The following is a 21280-nucleotide window of genomic DNA, read 5'->3' as shown; positions in this document are numbered from 1 at the left end:
CATTTAATTTATTATTGAGATTAATCTTATAAAACCAATTTAATTACTAGTGCATATTAAAAAAAACACTGAACCAATTTATACGGTTAAATATTAAGTTAATAAAAAATAATTATATATAAATCTTTTGTTGCTCTAATTTTTATACTACTAAATAAATTATAGTAATTTAAGTATTATTATTTGCCCTTTTTTTGGGAAAATTTGATGGTTGTGATTTGTGAACATGTCATGGATGATAATTAAAGACTATATAGTAAAGTACCTTATTACTCTTACTTTCAGGTAATTGATTGATTTCTAAAAGTATAGTATATAACTTTTTCAGTATTAAATTTAGATTCTTTTTTAAAATCTTCTTTTTCTTGGTATATCCATAGTATTATTTTATGTCTCCATGTCAATTATAACATTGATAATAAATTTTTTTATTATATATAATTAGTTATTCTTTTCTGGCTCCATCTCAAAAATTTTAAACCTACTCGCTATTTTTAGAATTTTCTGTTTTTTATACAAATGATAAGGTCATAAATAAAAAACAAATCGAAAATGGTTAAAATTAAAAAAATATTTTCAATTATTTTGAAGCTTAAGAGTAACTCATGTGAAGCGGAGCTAGGATTTGTACATTGGAGGGTCGAAACTGAATATTCCAAAATAATTATTTATTAGACCAAGTTGTCAAATGCCCGTAAGTAAGCACTCTAGTCGAACACAAGTAAGATCTTCTCAACTCCAAAAGGCCACTAACAATTACTCCCAAGACCGGATTCTTGGCATGGGCGGTTATGACACGGTTTAAAAATGAATCTTATCCGATCAACGAGTAGTCGCTATTAAGAAATCGAGAATAATGGATCATAAACAAATCGAACAATTTATAAGAGAGATGTTTATTTTGACTCAATTAAATCATCCAAATGTCTGTTAAGCTTTTGGAATATTGCTAGAGAGCAAAGTTCTTTTATTGGTTTATGAGTTTATATCAAATGATACGGACATACGGTCTCTCACATATATGACAGTGGCAAAACACCTTGGTTTTCTAGGAGCGATCATTTAAGAAATGTCCTGCATTGTCCAGTCTTCATTCTCCAAAAGCAATGCCGATCATCCACAGATTCTCGATGTCACTAAAATCCAACCGCTTGTTCCAAATCTTGAGTCCCCAAGTATGTAGAGAAGGGAGTTTAGAGCAACTCCAGGCGGTCATAAAGAGATGCCTTAAGCTACATGGTACGGAAGTTTTCGAATCATCCTTGGATTCAGCCAGAGGTTCAACAAGTTGTGGGATTTATGAATGAGGAAAAATCAACAGACTTTCACTCTGTGACTATGAGTCCTGAACCTAGCACGTGGGCGTACACAATGTAGCACACGGTGAGTTCCCTCGCAATAAACAGCCCCACTGATAAGTTTTCCATCAATTTGAAAGAAGTTTATCCCATTTTTAAGCCATTCGAGTTTTCATGTGCTTGTCTGATGTATTGAACAGTGTTTATGCTTCTCCTTTTTCTAGTGTTTTTCTTCTAATCTTCAAGGCTATTTATTTCTCGACTTGCTATTTCAATGAAATATATAAAGCAAGCATCTATGAATATGAATTTTAAATAGAGTACTTGATTGGGGAATTGGGTCTCAAGTGAAGCTCGAAGATCTAATGATCATGCGTGTCAGCAGAATAGCTATTGTGTTGATTCGGATACCGGTCTTGGAGGATATCGATGTAACTGTTCTGAAGGATTTGAGGGGAATCCATATCTAAGTCCAGGCTGCACAGGTAAACATATGTTCTGTGCAAGAATTTTTTATGCAATAGAAAATATTTTACATGGAAAGCAGTCCAGGAGCATGGCATAGTTTAACTAGCTATCAGCTATAATTTTTTATGCAATAGCAAATATTGATCCTAGATCTTTTTTGTCTTTTTAACAGCAACAGTGTAATGAATTACACATAATTTTCTTTGGCAGATATCAATGAATGCGAAAGTAATCCTTGCGATGCTCATGCGCTTTGCATCAACACCCCTGGTGGTTGTAACTGCTCTTGCACGAAGGGACGCATTAGTAGTGGAAGAAGAGATGGGTACAAATGCATTGCTCAGAACTCAGAGTTTCCAGTTCTCAAGTTCGCGTTAGGTGCTTTTTTTAAATTGAATTTTATCGAAAGAAGCATATTTTTAAAATCTGTATGCAACTTTGTTGGCCCTTTTCATCAGAAAGGCATAATTAATCACCTTTGGTTGATCTTTCTTGATTTGAATCCAGGCACGAGTTTCTGCTTCTTAAGCTTAATTATGGCTGTGAATTGGCTATACTTCGGTATCAAAGCCAGGAAGCTTATGAAACAAAGGGAGCAATTCTTCCAGCAGAATGGCATGTTTCTATTGAAACAACAACTTTCTTCCAAGGAGGTTGCTATTGAAACAACAGCTTTCTTCCAAGGAATGTTGACTAATCCCCAGCAAATCGTGGCAATAAAAAAGTCTCGAGTAATGGATCAGAACCAGATCGAACAATTCATAAACGAGGTAATTATCTTGACTCAAGTCAACCATCAAAAGGTGGTGAAACTTTTGGGTGGTTGTTTGGAGACAAAGGTACCTTTATTAGTATTCGAAAATGTTTCACATGGGACGTTGTTTCATCACATACATGACAGTGGAGGGATGGCTTGGCTCTCGTGGGACAATCGTCTGAGAATTGCCATTGAATCCGCAAGTGCATCGTCGTATCTTCATTCTTCAGCAGCAATTCAGGTCATCCACAGAGACGTTAAGTCGCCAAACATACTCTTAGACGAATACTACAAAGCGGAAATATCAGATTTCGGGGCTTCAAGATTAGTCCCCATTGATCAAACACAAGTGAGGACTCTAGTACAAGGGACCTTAGGATATCTAGACCCCGAATACTTCCATACAAACCAGTTAACCAAGAAAAGAAACGTCTACAGCTTCCGTGTCGTCCTTGCAGAGCTAATGACAGTGAGAAGGCCACTCTCCAACATCAAAACAAATGATGAAAAGAGCCTCTCCACATTTTTCTTCATGTCATTAAAGTCCAACCCCTGTTCCAAATCTTGGATCCCCGAGTTCGGAGAGAAGGGAGCTTAGAGCAACTCAAGACTGTCGCTGAGCTCATAAAGAAATGCCTTAAACTACACAGCGAGGAGAGGACGACCATGAAAGAAGTGGCGATGGAGCTCGAAGGTCTACGGAAGTTTTCGAGCTATCCATGGATTCAGCCGGAGGTTCAAGAAGAAGATGGGAGATGGACGAGTCCGGCAGAAGCAACAGATTTGTATCCTGAGACAATTAGTCCTGAACTTAGCACCGGGCATACACAAGGCATAGTCAGGGACTGTCCCTTCGCTCCAAGCTATAAACATCCCCCCGATAACCTTTCAATTTTTGTATTGGTGTATTGAATTTTTTATGCATTTCCTTATTTGTGTATATATTACAGAGTACATGATTTTGGGCGGGTAGTCTATCATGTAATTAAAAAATAAAACTGCTAAAATAAATTAAATTAGTTAAACAGGATAATAATTTTTAAACAGATTAAAGAGGTGCAAACGAGTAGAGTGGAGTCGACCATCGTACTATTTGAGCTCGATTTTATTTAAATTTTATAAGCTCGAGTTTGACTCAAACTCGAGTCGAGTGAAAGGTCGACCTACTCGAATTTGACTCGAGTGAAGAGTCGAATTCTGACCGAGACGCTTACGAGCAACTTGACTCGCTTGCACTCCTAATAGCTCTCACTTAATTAAAAAAAAATTGCATGGAAGGTTAAAAAATGAAAATAAAATTACCAAGAATCTAGAAACTAACAGAAGCTAAAAATCTATGTAATAATAATAATTGCACGAATTAAATTAAGGAATTATAAGTAAAATATTATGCTACTATACAGCAATTTGTGATATAATATATTCATATCATTACACCTGAATTTATGTTATATATACTCTATAATTTTATTACACTTGATTTTATGCTATTTATACTCTCTAATTTATTGAATAATTTTTTACAAGATAATATCATGATTGCATGTATCCATAAATGAAATGTAAGCGGCGGGTGCTTGCCAAAACCCTACGCCCCCAGATGCTTTGCAAAGTCGAACACCACATTATATATAAACCAACTGTAGACTGTGAACACCTCACCACCGACTTCTTGCCCTAATTCATTTGCTGCCTTCTTCACAGTCGATAACCGCCGCAACTTTGAACTGGTACGTGTTTCCCCTCAATTTCTATACGATATGCACCCCAAGTTTGTAGTTTTTTATCTTCAATTTTGTTTGTAAACGCTATAATTCTTGTCGAACGATGTGGATTGATGTTGTTTGTTTTTAAAGATTGAATCGATGTCGGACGAGGAAAGAGAGGAGAAGGAGTTGGATCTCACCTCTCCTGAAGTTGTAACCAAATACAAATCAGCGGCCGAAATTGTTAACAGTGAGGCTCGCGCTTCATTTTCTCTTTACGTGTAACTGTGTGTGCGACAGTAGTTTTGGGTATTTGACGGTTGTTATTGGGAGGTTGCGTTTTTTTTTTGTGGCTTTTATTTTTTGGTTCTTGTTTTGTTTGGGTGTTTGATGGATTTTTGGTAATTTGTTGTAGAGGCATTGCAATTAGTGTTGTCAGAATGCAAACCGAAAGTGAAGATTGTAGACCTCTGTGAGAAAGGAGATGCTTTCATGAGAGAGTAAGCAATTCGATTAATTTGAATATTGCTATGCCTATTTTATTGTAAAGTTTGACTTCAAATCATGTTGTTTTAATTTCAGGCAGACTGGGAACATGTATAGGAATGTGAAGAAGAAGATAGAAAGGGGTGTTGCATTCCCTACTTGCATCTCAGTGAACAATACGATCTGCCATTTTTCACCATTGGCCAGTGACGAGACCGTGTTGGAAGATGGAGATATATTGAAAATGTAAGTTTTGCCAACTTACCTGCACACAAATTTATGCTTTCGCCATATAGAATGAAATGGTTTCATCTTATCTTTATATTGGGACTTATGTATGTCACGTGATTGGTTTCCTAATTGCAGTGATATGGGGTGTCACATAGATGGCTTTATTGCTGTTGTTGCGCATACCCATGTGCTTTCGCAAGGACCTGTCACCGGCCGGGCAGCTGATGTTATTGCTGCTGCAAATACTGCTGCCGAGGTTGCTCTGAGGCTCATGCGGCCAGGGAAAAAGGTTTTTCCCTTTCCTTGATCTTTTTCTTTTGGTATAAGTTTTAGTTTCTTGTTTTGACACGTAACGGTTTTTTAATTGGTTTAATACAAGTGATGTGCTGTTGAAATATAATGCATTTTGTTGTTTGATTTCCTATTTCGATTCAAAAATTTTGTCAGCGACTGCCAAGTTTGGAATATAATATTACTATTTCTAGCTTATAGTTGGTAACGTTTTGTCGAACTCAATTAAATTCCTGTTATTTCTGTTACTTTTTAATTTACTTTTCTGTAGCCATTTGTCAAGATGATTATGCAATCTTTAATTTTGTAACTTTGTGATTTGTGCGTGGCCTTTAATGTGTACGTATGGATCTTTTTGAATCAGTATGTATTGAAGGCGTTAATGTTGTAATCTGATTCCCGATGCTATGGGAAATCTTGAACAATTTGATTGGTGATTTACTTACCGGTACCAGACTACCAGTCCTGTCTGTTTAACAATTAAGGGTTGTTAAAAAGGTGCTCCTTGGGCACGCTAGCTAGTAATATTGAGGTCTAAATGTTTAATTGCTATATTAATGGAAACTTACTCGTTTATTATCTTGTTACACTTTTTGCAAGTCCATTTGGTTGTATTGGTTGAAATTTCGATTTTAGGGGTATTATCCTTTACTTTTGAAAAAGTGTGCAGCGTCTACTGAATGGCGATGTTGAATAAAAATGTTGATACTGGTATTATCCGATATGTTCGAATTTAGAATAAATACTATACACCAACTTTTCCCTCAATGTGTGTCAGCGTCACCTTTTAAAAGGAGCTTTATTTACATTGCGCCTTCAGCTCCAAGACCCATCGGCGTGTTGGTGCGCCTTTAATTACTATGTTAACATGGGAACCCGTTAGTAATTTTTTCTATAGTTGTCTGACAAAAATTAGGAATTACATTCCTCATGTTTTTTGTTCAATCAAGTCTGTCGCGCAAATTTTCCAATGTCAAGTTTCCAATTTAAGTCCCGTGAGCCAAATCCATTGGCTGGTTTCGCTTTGAGAGAATATTATTTTGAAAGGTTGAAGTTTTTCTCTTCTTGATGATGCTATTCATGAGCGAGGATCTTGCATCCTGTGAAGCTGTGTCTAGTCTTAGTTACTCTGAATCTCTGATAGAGATTTTCTTAAATCTTCTTTGTCCATGTTTGTCTTTTGAGCAATTTCAAATTTATATATTTTTTGTAAGTTAACTAATACTTTTCAAAACATTCAAGTGCCACTCGACTGTTTCACTTTTTCAATTTATCTGTATCTTTATAGTTAATGTTCTCCAGGATCTGCGTTATATCACCTGTAAAGAAATATTTATTTGGGTTGGAAAGGCAACTTTGCAGAGGTTACCAATTTTTTCTATTGGTTTCCTCCTTTCCCTGTTGCCAATATTTCTCTAAGGCTGCATAGCTGATATTTGGGACTGATTTTCACACTCTTCAGTCCTTTCATCTTTTTAAGCCTAAATGACAATTGTATGCATCTTCTGCTTTCATGGTCAAATGCCAATTACTGAGATTGTCAATGCATTGAACTTTGTGATTTAGTAAATTGTCTTGGGAATCTATACTTTTACCAAGCTCAAGTAAACTGTTGGTGAAAAGTTGAATGTGGTCATCGGTTATTATGTGGTGGTCATAGCTGATATAGTTCCGAAATTTTACTTCTCTTTTATAATTTCTAACTCTAGTTTTTAATTGATGGTAGAACAAAGATGTCACTGAAGCCATTCAAAAGGTTGCTGCTGCATATGACTGCAAGATAGTTGAAGGAGTTTTAAGTCATCAAATGAAACAATTTGTGATTGATGGAAACAAGGTTGTGTTAAGTGTCTCTGGCACTGATACCAGAGTTGATGAAGCTGAGTTTGAGGAAAACGAGGTGTATTCTGTTGACATTGTTACAAGCACTGGTGAAGGCAAGGTAGTCAGGATGTTAGATGATTTTAACTATTATTTTGCAATATTTAATATGTTTGCTCTAATGTTGGTCATGGAATTTAATCATGGAACATGCAGCCAAAATTGTTGGATGAGAAACAAACAACTATATATAAAAGAGCTGTCGACAAGAATTATCACCTAAAGATGAAAGCATCTCGGTTCATATTTAGTGAGATTAGCCAGAAGTTCCCAATCATGCCGTTTTCTGCTAGGTTAGTTTTGTTCTACCTGATGCAAGCTCCAAGTGTATTAACAACTAGGCATCGTTTCTTTTAGTCAGTCAGTGGGGATAATGAGCAGGATGTACATGGAACAGGGCTTTAGAAGAGAAGCGTGCTCGTTTGGGCCTTGTAGAATGTGTGAATCACGAGCTTTTGCAGCCGTATCCTGTTCTTCATGAGAAGCCGGGTATGGGCCTAAGATATGGGTGAACAAATCTTCTTTTACTTCTGATGTATCAGGATATCTATGGTGACATATGATTCATTTTCACTACACTTGTTTGGTGCCTAACAACTTGTATTGCAGGCGATCTGGTTGCTCACATCAAGTTCACTGTTTTGCTAATGCCAAACGGTTCAGATCGAATCACATCGCATCCTCTACAGGATCTTCAACCCACCAAGACGGTTGACGATCTCGAAATCAAAGCCTGGTTGGCGTTGGCGACAAAGTCAAAGAAGAAAGGTGGTGGAAAGAAGAAGAAAGGTTAGTTTTTTACCTCGGCCACAATGCAGTGTCATTTAAATTTATAAACTTCCCTTCATATTTATTTAAATAAATAATCTTTAATAAAAAACGAGTAATGCAACCCATTGCTTAATAATATTTTAACAAATGGAGGTATTTTTTTTAAATTCAAACTTCTACAGGGTCATTGACCCACCCAATTCTTCCTGCTGTTATTCATGTTTTCATATATAATCTTAAGATTGTTTCTCTATTCCTATGTTCCCAGTAAAGTTTATTTAGTGAATTGGTTGATTAATCTTTAGGTGAAATGTGTTGGGCAGGTAAGAAAGGGGACAAAGAAGAGGACACAGGCGATGGAGAGCCTATGGACGCTGCACCAAAAGGTGCAGCTTCCCAAGAATGAGAGATCCAGATTCTATGTTTACTTTCGTATGAAATTTGGCCGCTCCATTTCATCTTGGTTGTTTTTAGTCATGTAATGTGAATCCTTGGACTTGAGTGCTTCAAATGTGTCTTGTACACAGCCTTCTTGACCTTTCGTGTATCCATTTTGTTTTTCAGATAGAAAAAGATACATATTGTTTAAATCCAGGAGTTCAATTATATTCATAAACATGTAGATATCATGCCACCCTGTCACCTAATGGCGTTATGCCCATTAGCACCAAAAATTTCGACGCTACCCCATCGAAAAAACTTGACCATTGGATATCAGCTCCCAGGGTATTGTCGAAGGACAGCATCTAATTAACCATTTGCACGGGAGTGTGGATATAACAAGTGAAGTTACAAACTCTTTCTTTCAAATTATACTCTTCTGTATTAAATATCAGGATATAATCTCCTCGTACATCAACCTCGAAAATTATCTGGAAACAGGAAAAAGATCTGCTTCTTCATGTGTGAATCCTTGTTGCAGGAAACATCTGTACGCACACTCCTGTAGTGTACGTATGAAATACTTTGCAAACCTCTGAAATGCCTCGAACTCCGACATTTATACTCTAATATAACGCAGATATATAGTTGGATCAACACAAACTACTGTTTAAAAAAATATAGGACCACTATGGACCCAATATTATTCATGAAAAAATGGTAAAATTTTGCAGTTGTAATCAAGGGGAAATTATTTTTTGGAGTAACTTGCACTTTTTTATTGTTGATCTTATTGTTGGTCAGTCAATTCACAATTTTAGTAGGTTAAGTTGCACTTTTTCTCAATTTTAGTCTTTTTTGTAGAGTGTTGACATGACATTACACGTTAACAATTTTTGGTGTCGAGTGGATGGAATAATTTTTTAGTTTTTAATGTTTGGTATTTGTTATATTTTTTGGGATTTTCATGGAATTAAATGATTTGGTTAACTAATTTTAAGGATAAGCAGAATCACGTTATTTGATTTAAATGATTTTCCATTCGTTGTGTTATTATTTGCTATTGCTGCGTTGAATTGCTATTGATGTTTTTTTGGATTTGCATTGAATTACTTGATTTTAAATTGAAGCGTATTGAATTAATCTGTAATGGTTTGGTATCTAATTTTTAGAATATGTGAATCACATTATTTGATCTATAATGATTCACTATCGTTTTTGCCTAGAATTGGCTATTTCTGGAATTTTCCTCGAGTGATTTGATTTACCCTTATGATATTGATTTTTTTTTTTTGACGTTGGAACCTGAAACCGTTACATTTCAATTCGTACCGGAAACCCCACATTAATGTAATAACTTACCAACCACGTTAGTCAGGTAAACCACACATGATAAATCTCTATTTGATAAGCTTATCCGAGAAGGTGTTGATAGGGAAATCAAACTCCTGATCATTGGCTAAACGTTCAATTGGGGTGTACCCTTGTGATAATTTGATTTTTAATATATGGTCACAAAAGGAATAAAACATTATTTTATTTTGAAGAATTTTAATGAATAAATAATTTATAACGCATATGATTCAAAAGTTTTTAAAATAAAAGGTATAAAATAATAAAAAAAATTAAAACTAAAGTGACATACCATTACAAATCACGTTAGCTGATTTATAATGATTCACCGTCGTTTCTGTCTTAATCTGATAGTTCTTAGATTTTGTTATTTTTAGAATATGAAAATGAAATTATATGATCATAAAATTGATTGAAAGTATTTTGCATTTATAATGTAAAAATTATATATTTAAAGTAAAATTATAAATTAATATTTATAAATAAAATTATTCAATATTTTATATATGTCCTAATGAAAACTAATTAGTACAAGTTTATGAAAAGCTATTATTTTCAAAAATACGTATATAGTGATAATTAATCACACTTGCTTTTCGAGAAATGAATAAATCATTAAAATATATTAATATGCATACAGTGGAGTCGTTGATGATGATGATGATAATAATAATAATAATAATAATAATAATAATAATAATAATAAATAATTAAATATACAAGTTTCTTGTTTGGTTAAAATTTAGAATTTTTAACGTTCTTTGATAGCAATTAACTTTGACTAGTGCCTTTTATCGCGCATACATGAAATCTAACGTTAATTATTTTTTAATAGGATTTTTTAAGAATTTGTTTTCTAACATGAACGTCATTTGAATCCCAATTACATTCTCAAACTTCTTTCAAATCAAATTGATCGCTTCAAGCACAAGTGCAACCTTAGTTGAGTTAAACTAATTATATAAGACAAGAAAGCGAGAGTGATTTCTAACAAATACTTCTTGTAAGTTCGCCGTGGAAAAAAAATTTCTCAAATACATAATACATTATTATATGAAGAGAATTTTTTTTGAATTTGGAGAGATGATTGGTATAATTGGATATCAAACCCGAAATTTCATCTCAAGCTGAAAATATTAGTGTCAGATGAACTATAAGTGATCGACATTATATCATAAATTGATGTACGTGATAACTTTACTTGATGACCCTTAGTTTCTTCCGGTACACGTTCCTTTGGTATGCAAAAGGTAACTCGAGACGAGTAGGAGTCTGCTTCATTCTTTATAATATATATTATCTGAATTACAGGTCCAATATCCACGACTACATTATTTGATGGGAGATGAGCATGGGTTTTCTCTTGAGATGATTTGCACGCACCTGTGTTGATGAGTGGACTCGGAAGTTTACATATGGCATATATGATTTTGTGAAATGATTTTTTCTGTATTGAATAGTGTTTGTTGGTCACAGTGTGTTTTGATTCAACTGTTGTGATAATCTGAAGCTGACTTAAACATCTAACTGATTCCTTCTTTGAAGTCTACTGAAAATATATAAATGTTTTCCTTTGCCAGTTTCTAATCAGGTTTAGCTTGAATTGCCCATTGATCATTATAGCATCGGTCTATTTTAATTAAAATTTTATGATGTATGCAGTGAAATTTATATATATTAATTCTCTGTACTATACGATCTTCTTGCTTTCTGTTTCGCCAGATTTTTTATGTGATGCCGTTCTCTTTTGCAAATAGTTTTCTTTATGCGATGGTGTCATAAAGGTGGAGCTCAGGAGATATTACTTGGCCAATTGGCTGTCGTAAACTCTGTCATTTGTAGATCAAGTTCTTATTCTTTTTGTCTGTGATTTAAATCATCTTTCTTCGAAACATAAACTTGAAGAAAGAACAGAAGTCTACCATTTCTTTCCTGAAAATACTCCATATTGCAGAAGCTTTCCACACTAGCATATTCACGGCTATTTTTCAATGGGATTCATTTTGTCACTAAGTTTTCGTTAAGTCTTGTCTCGGTCGTTTGCATGAGCATAACGCCAATAAATGAAATTATTTTAATAATCAAATATTTTTTAATTAAAAATTCAAAATAATAGTCTGTTCAAAAAATATTATTATTATTATTATTATTATTATTATTATTATTATTATTAAATTAACGTTATCGTTTAATTACACAAATTATAGATGTTTTTTTTTAAAAAAAATGAACTGGTCTAAATTTTAAAGTAATTATTTTTCTGAAATATAAATAATTTTTATTAGGATAATTTGTGAATATAAATAGTGATGGGCTAAGGAAAATTTGTGCATGTAAATATTAGAATGAGAGAACTTTTTTTTAACCTAAAACTATATTTTTTTTAAACTAAAATTATATTCTTTTTAAAGTAAATTTGATTTTTAAAAATCGGATATGAGCAAAATACATAAAACAATCATTCCACCTCCAAAGGAAATTGCAAGGAGCATCAATTCAATAATTACTTTATATATAATGTGCAGTGGCTTATCAAGTGGGCTTGCTTGGCTTGTGTTCTAAAATGCAAACCGGGAGAAGAGAGAAGCATAGGAAGGTTTATAAATATTCATGTGTACATCTTTCATTAGAACTAAAAGTTTATTCAGAGAAGAAAGAAAAGGCATGTTGCACAGTGCAATTACAGTAGAGATGATGATAATGCCCGTGGCTTCCCCTTGCTAGAATTCAAGTATTGTGACACAAATAGCACTCCCATTACAACAATAAGACAACCCACGAGCGTGCTGAAGAATAGTGCACCCGGTTGTCTCGTCTGCACAAAACCATACACCCCGTTCGAAGTTACAACAATAACATCTGTCAGTCCATCGTTTGAGAAGTCCTCACATACTAAGGCATGTGTGGGAGGTGCCGGCAGATCTATGGTCGCTAATAAACTTCCTCTAGGAGATAACACGACGGCTTCTTGATCGCCTGCAGCGAGAATCATTTCAGGATTCTCGTGCCTACGTAGAGGAAATGGCTTAAGAGTGGGAACGACATCAGAGCCCATCCCAGATGGAGATGGAAGCTTGGACCAAGTGGCACCAGTCAACAGCTGCCAATTCCAGACAGCATCATGCCCGTGCAATCCAGGAGAGTATGATGTCACCTGAAACATTACTTATCAAACAATTGACAATGAAGAAACCATGATGTAAAATATTATAATGAAAAATTGTGACAGAAAACAGTTAAACCCATTATTTGACACTATATCTATAAAGGAGTTCGTATTATTTGATTAAAAACTAATATAAAATATTCACACCTTTATTTGCAATCCTTTTCTTGGAACAACTCAAAAACAAAAAGGTTAGTCCTGTATCTTTTGGTATGCTAGATATTAGTATTGTAATTCTAGCTAAACAAAATTAATTCTAATCACCTTAAAAATTAAACCCATATCCGTTCAAAATACCATATCTAAATTATAAACAAACAAAAATAAACTAAGTTCATTAATCTCTTATCCACCAAGATCAACACATTCATTTGCAAAAAAGAAAAATCTCAAATATTTTTACATCTGTTCAAATCCTAAGCCCCGCTCTTTTTGTGAGAAGCAACCTAAAAATTTAGTCATGTCGGCATTCAACGAGTTATAGGAATTGGTTACAAACTGCACCGGTGAACTGCGAAATACAAAATTTCTTGTGAATCGTGTTGCGATTCACAGATTTGAGGATTTCAGCAGAAGAAAATTCCATCGAGAAATATGAATTCCTCCACCATAAATTATTAATTATCAAATTAAAACAAGCATTAATAACGTCGATCCTGATTTAGGGGGGGAAATTCGGTACAGGGAGGAGCTTCACACCATTTTTAAGGCTAATTACAGAAGGCATGACGCGAACAGGAGAAACTAAAACAACATACCTCTCCTCGGTTGGTAAGGAAGACGATATCACCATGGCTACCTAAACGATGCCTATGACCATCATTTCTTGGGATAAGAATGGGAGTTGCCACATCTAATGAAGTAACATCTGAATTTCGGCCAAAACTTCTGGAAAATTCTCCATGTTGGAATAAGTTGAAAGGAGAGTGATGGCATACAGAAGCATTAAAAAGCTGTTCTCGAACTGGCACACCTGATGTTGCAACAGCCCAACATGGACGAAGCACTTCCATAGATCCACTTATAACAGACTGTTCAGCACCATTTCCTCCAACGACCTAATGTATAAATTAGCCTCAACATTGAAAAACAACCAATCAATTTGAATAACAATTTAAATTCAATGCAACTCTGGCTCAAAATTACTCTCTGGATTAATTTTACCAACATGCTATAAGTATCAGGAATAGCAGTAGCTATGGGCCCAGTGCCAACTTTAGGTTGATTACAACTTGTTACGGATTTCCATTCAATGCAACTCTGGTTCAAACTTCAAAACCAATTTCTGTATTAATTTTACCAATATGCTACATCTATCAGGAATAGCAGTTGCTAGGAGCCCAGTGCCAACTTTAGGTTGATTTCAGGTTGTTACGGATTTGGGCCAAAGTGGGTAAATACAAGACAGCCCAAGTATTTTAAAACTCCCCACATTACGGCTTACTCTTGAAAGACCCAGAGGGGGGTATTTAAGGAAAAAATTCCTGTGATATTTTCTTTCTATATATGGGGAGTCATTTCCTAAATGAAAGCCCTCGTCATTATTTTGTAAGAAATTGCTATTATTGTTGCTTGTTTTTTATAACAAAAATTTTCTTCTTGCTATCGGTATCTTGGAAATCTTGTTTCTGTTTTGTGTGAGATCGTAACACAATTCTACAAATTTCAGCGAGGATAATTCACAACAAATTAGGAAAGCAACTATTTTCACCAAGCATCAATGAAAAACTTAAATTCACTCGGCATCATATGCAATCTTTTAAATTCACAAGAGTTAACAGATGTAGGACAAGTTCGTGACATCATAATATGTTGCAACCACAATAACTTTCTTGCACTTTAACAGATCAAGGTAACAATTAAAAGAAACAACCGAAAATATAGATGTTGAAATGAAACTGCCATATTAAAATATGGTATATGAAAGTATTTTCCCATAGGAAAAATCTCTATACAAGGAATATATTTCACTTCACCCTAGCAATGCTAGTAACAAGACTCTCAAAAGAATAACTGAATGTCTATCCCTTCCCTCTACTCACACTTTATGCTTCTCTTTTACTCTCCTTCCACGTGAACTGTTACTATTATGGGCCTTGGGCCTTGATCCTTCTATTGTTAAATATCTAAACCCTATAATTGGGTCCCTAACATAATAGATCTTCATTTTTTATCCCATGTTGCACAGAGGACCGACAAACTAATGAAGAAATGAATGAAAATTTGATTGTCCAAACATCTTTCCCTCCTACCAAAACAAAAGTTAAAACAACATTATTTTCTTTTACAAGCATAAGCCGATAAAAGTAGACAAATACAAATGATCCTGGTAAATTCCCTATATGATTTTGGACTTCACTGATGTTTTTCTTTTGAATCCAAGCAAAAAATGATAATCAGGAGCTCCATGTAACACGATACCCATCTAAATTATCAGAGTCAAATGCCATGAAAAGAATGACTCGATGACAAACGATGCAGCTACGTGACCGTTAAATGTAGTGGGTCACCTTCAATAAAAAAAGGCATGAGTAATAGTGACTGAGAAATCTGGAAATAATCCCAGCAAACAAAAGATATTTCCTTTCATCCCGAAGCAAAAAATGTTACAAAATAGGTACTAAAAAGGAAAGTATGATCTTGACAGGAGTTATTTCCAACACATGCATTGGACAGACAACCAAGGAGATATAGCAAAGAACCACTCCAAGCAAAAAATGGTTCCCTTCCCTCATCCAGAAGTAACACAACCCACGGATCATTCACATTGATACCTAAAATAGTGATGTGTGACCGCGTATGGGTGCTTACCGAACATGCAAATGACATGCAAAAAACACTAAAAAGAGTGTGAATATAGTCAACTCTAACACAATAACATTCCAACCAAGTAACACTTCAGTTTTCACCTTCACAAAAGGAAATTCATTCCAAACATGATAATTCACACTTTTACAAGCCCTAAGGGGACTTCACCTCAAATATATCAGGGTTGGAATGAAAGAATATTTAAATCGATTCATATAGCTTTAAATGAAATAAGTTGAATTAAGATCTGAATAATTTTAATAAATGCACTCCAAAACAATCAAATCTGAGACAAAAGTTCACCTGGACATGATCGAGGACACCATCTCCATTAATATCAGCATGAAGACCGCCTTCTTGAAGATGAAGCTGGGTGAGTGAAAATGTTAAAATGTCAAATGGATGTTGACAATAAGGGAGAATAGTAATGTTCTACGTTGTTAATAAAACACACTTGCTATAAGCCTTACAGATTCCAGAGAGTGGATTATAAGCTCGCAAAACTAACAATCATACATTAAAATTTCTAGAAACGTATTAACATAACCAATAGGTGTTGCCGTGTTGGCAAAACATGATGCTCTGCTGTATGCTAATCAAAATTTAGGTAGAATCTCCCAAAAAATATATGCATATATAAAAACAAAGAAGAAGCAAAAAAAAAAAAGCACACGCAAGAATTGCAACTCACTAGCCACTAAAGTTTTGAATCGCTGCAGAATACAACAGAAGATAAAAATTGTGCTTTGGAATCAGATGGTCACCTTACATAGGGTGCGACCTGTTGCCAAATGAATAGCTTCAATACCCTCCTTTTCATGAGCAACGATGACATTAGGAACCCACCATAGTTGAGTGTGATTTGTTATGGTAGGTATATATTGCGAAGGCTGGATAACAAAAATAAAAATTGTGAGAGTTCAACGATAACATTGAAACATACAACAGTAAAATACAGGTACCAATTTCTCCATAACATTACTGTAATTAGGGAAAACATTAAATCCAAAACCAATCCGCCTAGCTTTAGCGAAAATTAAAATCTTTAGCTTCGAACATGTTTTTTTAATACAGCATGAACCAACTAAGAAGTGAGCAAATAGTTTCTGAATTGGAATTTCTCATATTCATTCATGCCCTAGTATCAAATCAATATAAAGATGATAGATTATACAATGCATTTTTCCCATTATGGAATTTAAAGAATCAAAAAGAAAAAAAATTCAAAGTTGAAACAACTAAATAAATCAGTGGATAATGGGTTACAAATGGAATATTTAGAATCTGGATAGAGATACCGAAACCTACCTTTTTTGTCTTTGCTGATTTAGCAATGGTAACTGCCTTCTCAATCACATTTGAAACTTTTTTGGTAACATCCTTTCCAGGAGGATGATTTTCTTCAGGCTTGTGAAAAGGGTAGTTGCTGATCTTGCCAGGTGATTTCTTCAGTGTTTTCCTTTTGTGGCGCCTAAAATGTGTCAGCTTCAGTAAAGTGTCCTCACGGCGATCCTGGTAAAGAGGTAATTCCAGTAAATATCACGATCACAACAGACATTCACAACGTATTAGATTGTAGGATAGGGACTAATACAGGGCATACCCAATGATGTGGCATGACTCCAAGAATAGATTCTCTGAATTCCCTGCACTCAAACTATGGCTGAAATAATTCAATTAACTCATTTCTAAATGTTGTATTTAGAGCTCAAAAAACTTAATCCTAACAAGATAAGAACAGCTTCATTTAAACTCTGATTTTGTGTTGTAGATGTAACCCTAACAAATAGAATGCTAAGATTTCTGGAGTAAAATTCTCCCTTCACTTAGAGGTCAAATTTTCTTCCACCTCTTCTGCTAAAAGATCATACCACCTCAAATAGTATGCCAAGAGAGATATTAAAGTAAGTGGACTCCTTGCATAGTTACAGTTTCAGAAAGCCTGTGAATTCATTTCTTTAAGGTCATAACAATATATTCAATTGGAAACAAATGACCCATTCATCACCAATTGCAGAACTTTTTTCCCATCTTCTTTGGGTGATTTTCCACCCCAGCTGAGCAATCTCTTCTATGAATGGCTAATCAAAATGAATCGGGAAATATGATTCCAAAGGAAATATTCAAGTGAAACATCATCGCTCTCCTGTAATAATCTCACTTCAACAGCCCATAGGCATACCTCTCCAGGTTGACGGCTATTCAATGCATGAACATCGAGCTTGTAATTGTGTTGTGGAATCAACAGAGAGGCATCCGATGACTGAGCATCAATATTCTGCAGATTCATCAGAAAGTTGAAATAAGAAGAGAAAAAGAAATTCACCTCGAATGGGGAAGATGGAAAAGACAATTTTATTTATTTTATTGAAACAGTTTTGATAGATGCCAGATAAAGCAAATGAATTCCTACCCATTTTTCCACAAAATATTAGAGTGTTCTTTGACAGCAGCATCATTCTCAAATTGTGGATGGCAAAAGTGTTGTTGTTAGAAGTTATATAAACTTTCAAGCGTCAAGAATCTTGTTCTGTGCACTTTTTCCTCTTCCAAGAAACCATATACACAGAGATTCAGTAGATAAATTCCCTCTGTACCCAAGTCAGGTCCTTTGAGTTTTAACATCATTAATATTAACATCATTAATATTAATTAAGAAAGTATGATGAGTTTTGTGAGGCATTATGGAAACTTGGTATTACCATGGTTAGACCGTAAAAATCATTTCAATGCTTCCAGTTAACACTTATTATCACGATGAATATTTGAATAAGGTAGTGATTTGTCTAACCATTTTGAGTCCTCTTTTAAATTTCATCCTTCCATGCCTTCCTATTTTTCTTTTATGCTTGAGTACACTCTTCACAATCAAACATTTTACTTATTATGAATAGAAAGTACAAGTTATAAAGCTACAGTTTCCAAGAATACACACAGCCAAATAAGCTGTATAAGTCTCCATCTAATGATTACCAAGCAACACCCTATGCTTAGTTTTTGGTCATAAGTTCTCTATGAACACCAAAATATAAATTATTTTGCCAAAAGTGATAACAAGCCACAAAACAAATCACATGGGCCAGATGAAAACCATAGCTACAGTCTCCTATCTCGTAAACATCAACAGGAAAAAATAAAGATCACCACCATGCATATAAAGGTAAAAGGGCCCCGCAAAAATCTCTCTGACACTGAATGATGTGTTTCATACTTCCAGTCTTTTGGGAGTACCAATGAGTCAGAGACACGAAAAAGGTGATCATTGTTTCACACAAACTGCTAACAGACTTCTTAGCTTAATTTTTTGATGTCTTGGTGACTCTTGAGTATATATAAAAAAAGAATCCTATATTTTGTCTTTAAACTGTAGAAAGAGATCCATCGATAGGAGAAATCAAACTAATGTAAACAATGATACCTCCAACTTTCGGCTCCACCGTAGTTCACCACTTCGACCAGCTAATGCATAAATAGCAAAGTGTCGCAAATCTACATTCCCTGCATTTTCCAATACCTGAAAGGAAAGAAAAATAGCAAACATGAGCATTTTCTCAACTATTGTTTCTGAGTTTGCGACTAGCAATTGAAACCTGGGAAAAAGGATGTAAAAAAGGATACATTGGAAGTCCATCATGAATCCAAGAAATAAGGAAACACTTCTGTCATAAAAGGGGAAAAATAGAAGAAAGAAAGCAACATCCAAAGAAAAGCGCATGAAGAGGAGGGATTAACATCACCAGGAAAATGTCGCATTCAATAGCACCTTATTACACACTGCTAATAAGTTGATAGTTACACACTGCTAATATAATGACGGTGCGAGAGATTAGCACAAAAAAAATAAACCAGGTAAGTTCATATTTGCTCTTACATCCTTCTCGGTAGCACTTCTTCGATGCTGCTCAGCATTTTTCTCTACCAATTCAATCTCCTCAAAAGGATCTACATGCATCTGGAAAAAATATTAAGTGTTACTTGGAGAACTATTAATGGAAAATAATTTCACCAAAAAAAATCCCTCCATTGTGCAGAAGAATGTCCAGAAAGAATGAGGTTTGTCATATTATAGAAAAAGTGTTCAGGGTCAACTCGCAAACAACTAATTAGTAACTGCACATTCTAATCCTCACATCTCAATTCACCACAAAGATGAGCGTGCCCCGAGTGACCAAAAACCAGTAGACAAAAAAGAAAGAAAGCACTTTAATAGACAACTCATAGAAGCAAAACAAACATCCCTTCTTGAACAATGAATATAATATTAATCATGCCTTTTGTTGGACCGAACTGTAAATAGTATATTCACAATATGTTAAATAATTCAATGTTTGTCTACCTGAATAATTGCCACATCAGTACTAGGGATACAATAAGGTGAAGTCATCATAAAGAGAAGAATCCTCAAATCCCTTACTACACAGAATTAGAATGTGAAGCTAACAATTATCTGTTATGTGTATGCTTTCTGGTAAAGAGTAATAGAAAAGAAAAACTACGTACATGAGGTTGCATCTCCATTCTACCACCAACAATTACCAAGCCAGAATCTCCATGCTTCAATGTATAATTACTAACTGAGATAGCTATCTCCCTGTGATGAGCATTGTGGGGGAAATCTTTCTGCGAGTAGGAAGAGAATCAGTAAATAAGAGAAAACTAACCAGGAGTTAATAGAAATAAGAGTAGCATAAATATGGAGAAAAACTGCTAGACTATAGAAGGATAAATTACAATCACAGTGCTTAAATATAGAATTCTATGCGTACCTGCAGATTTATTTCCCACAGTTTCTTTAGGTTGTGGTCAAAGCACATCACATACCAGCCTGACGTAACAACAACTACCACCTGCTTCCGCGGTTCCCTTTTATTATAATTTCTGTCGATGATTCCAGCTGCCATTGCTACTGCACGCCTCCCCGTGGCTATTCGGGTTTTGTCTGGCAAGAGAGAGACCTCCGCTAGTAAACGTGATTCACTAAAACCTTCACCCACCCGTCTTGCACGAGGTTCCAAAATCTAATTCCGTCACAAACTCATGGTCAGAATTTTCATTAAGACAGATGACTAGCCTTAGTAGCTAAAACTTTTCACAGAGCAAAATGAAATCAACACAACACAAACAAGGGTCAACAGCAATTGAGCTTCGCAGCTGCTATCAATACGAAATTATATAGTGTAAAACACGGCACCTGGATTTTGGCATCGTGTGTAGGCACGAGAACCTCTGTTTTGCCATCTCCGTTCAAATCGGTGACTATTGGCGGCGGAAGACGCTCACCCTCATACTTAATCGGATAATCATCCGATAGGTGAAACCACGCCTCACTGAAAGACAAATCACCCTCGTGCTAAACAAACAAAAACGAAATTACTTAACTACTTACAAAACCGAAAGCAGTTCACAAAAATTAGAGATCACGAGAAAAGAGAAAAGGGTTTTGGAATACCTGGAGCGAGAAGAAAATGGCGAAAGCTGAGAGCATCAGAATTGCTAAGTCTCGTTTCCTCATACTTCGTTTTCTGAACAAGAAATTGCGAGGAGCTTGCTAATCTATGTTGTTTTCCTCTGAATTAAGCCCCAAGAGGATGTGAATGATAAAAACACCAATAATAATAATAATATTTAAAATATTTAACTCTCCACTTTATTTATTTCATTTAATTTATTAGAGTGTCAACTA

At 34.9% G+C, this 21280-nt stretch overlaps 2 protein-coding genes and 1 pseudogene across 2 annotated transcripts; 2 read left to right on the top strand and 1 right to left on the bottom strand.

Annotated features, from left to right (window-relative positions):
- Positions 1-1236: 1236 nt before the first annotated feature.
- LOC140957956 (wall-associated receptor kinase 2-like) lies at positions 1237-3121 on the top strand (annotated as a pseudogene).
- A 957-nt stretch (positions 3122-4078) lies between these two features.
- Positions 4079-8479, top strand: LOC140971067 (ERBB-3 BINDING PROTEIN 1-like). The gene is made up of 10 exons (XM_073433128.1): positions 4079-4253; positions 4380-4479; positions 4645-4729; positions 4812-4961; positions 5082-5235; positions 6964-7179; positions 7275-7411; positions 7516-7607; positions 7728-7907; positions 8213-8479. The coding sequence occupies exons 2-10, from the start codon at positions 4389-4391 to the stop codon at positions 8293-8295; spliced, it is 1188 nt and encodes a 395-aa protein (XP_073289229.1). The 5' UTR covers positions 4079-4253; positions 4380-4388; the 3' UTR covers positions 8296-8479.
- A 3639-nt stretch (positions 8480-12118) lies between these two features.
- On the bottom strand, positions 12119-21195 carry LOC140971066 (uncharacterized). The gene is made up of 13 exons (XM_073433127.1): positions 21047-21195; positions 20789-20947; positions 20364-20615; positions 20098-20217; positions 19469-19549; positions 19016-19111; positions 17780-17875; positions 17201-17254; positions 16906-17109; positions 16362-16487; positions 15901-15966; positions 13548-13847; positions 12119-12777 (listed from the first exon to the last, which is right to left on the bottom strand). Exons 1-13 carry the CDS (start codon positions 21107-21109, stop codon positions 12304-12306), a joined length of 2091 nt encoding a protein of 696 aa, XP_073289228.1. The 5' UTR covers positions 21110-21195; the 3' UTR covers positions 12119-12303.
- Positions 21196-21280: the final 85 nt, after the last annotated feature.

Source organism: Primulina huaijiensis, chromosome 2 (genome assembly GCF_012295235.1).
Source record: "Primulina huaijiensis isolate GDHJ02 chromosome 2, ASM1229523v2, whole genome shotgun sequence".
Lineage (NCBI taxonomy): Eukaryota > Viridiplantae > Streptophyta > Magnoliopsida > Lamiales > Gesneriaceae > Primulina > Primulina huaijiensis.
Note: the sequence above shows the minus strand (reverse complement) of the source record. Positions and strands in the feature narration are given on the sequence as shown.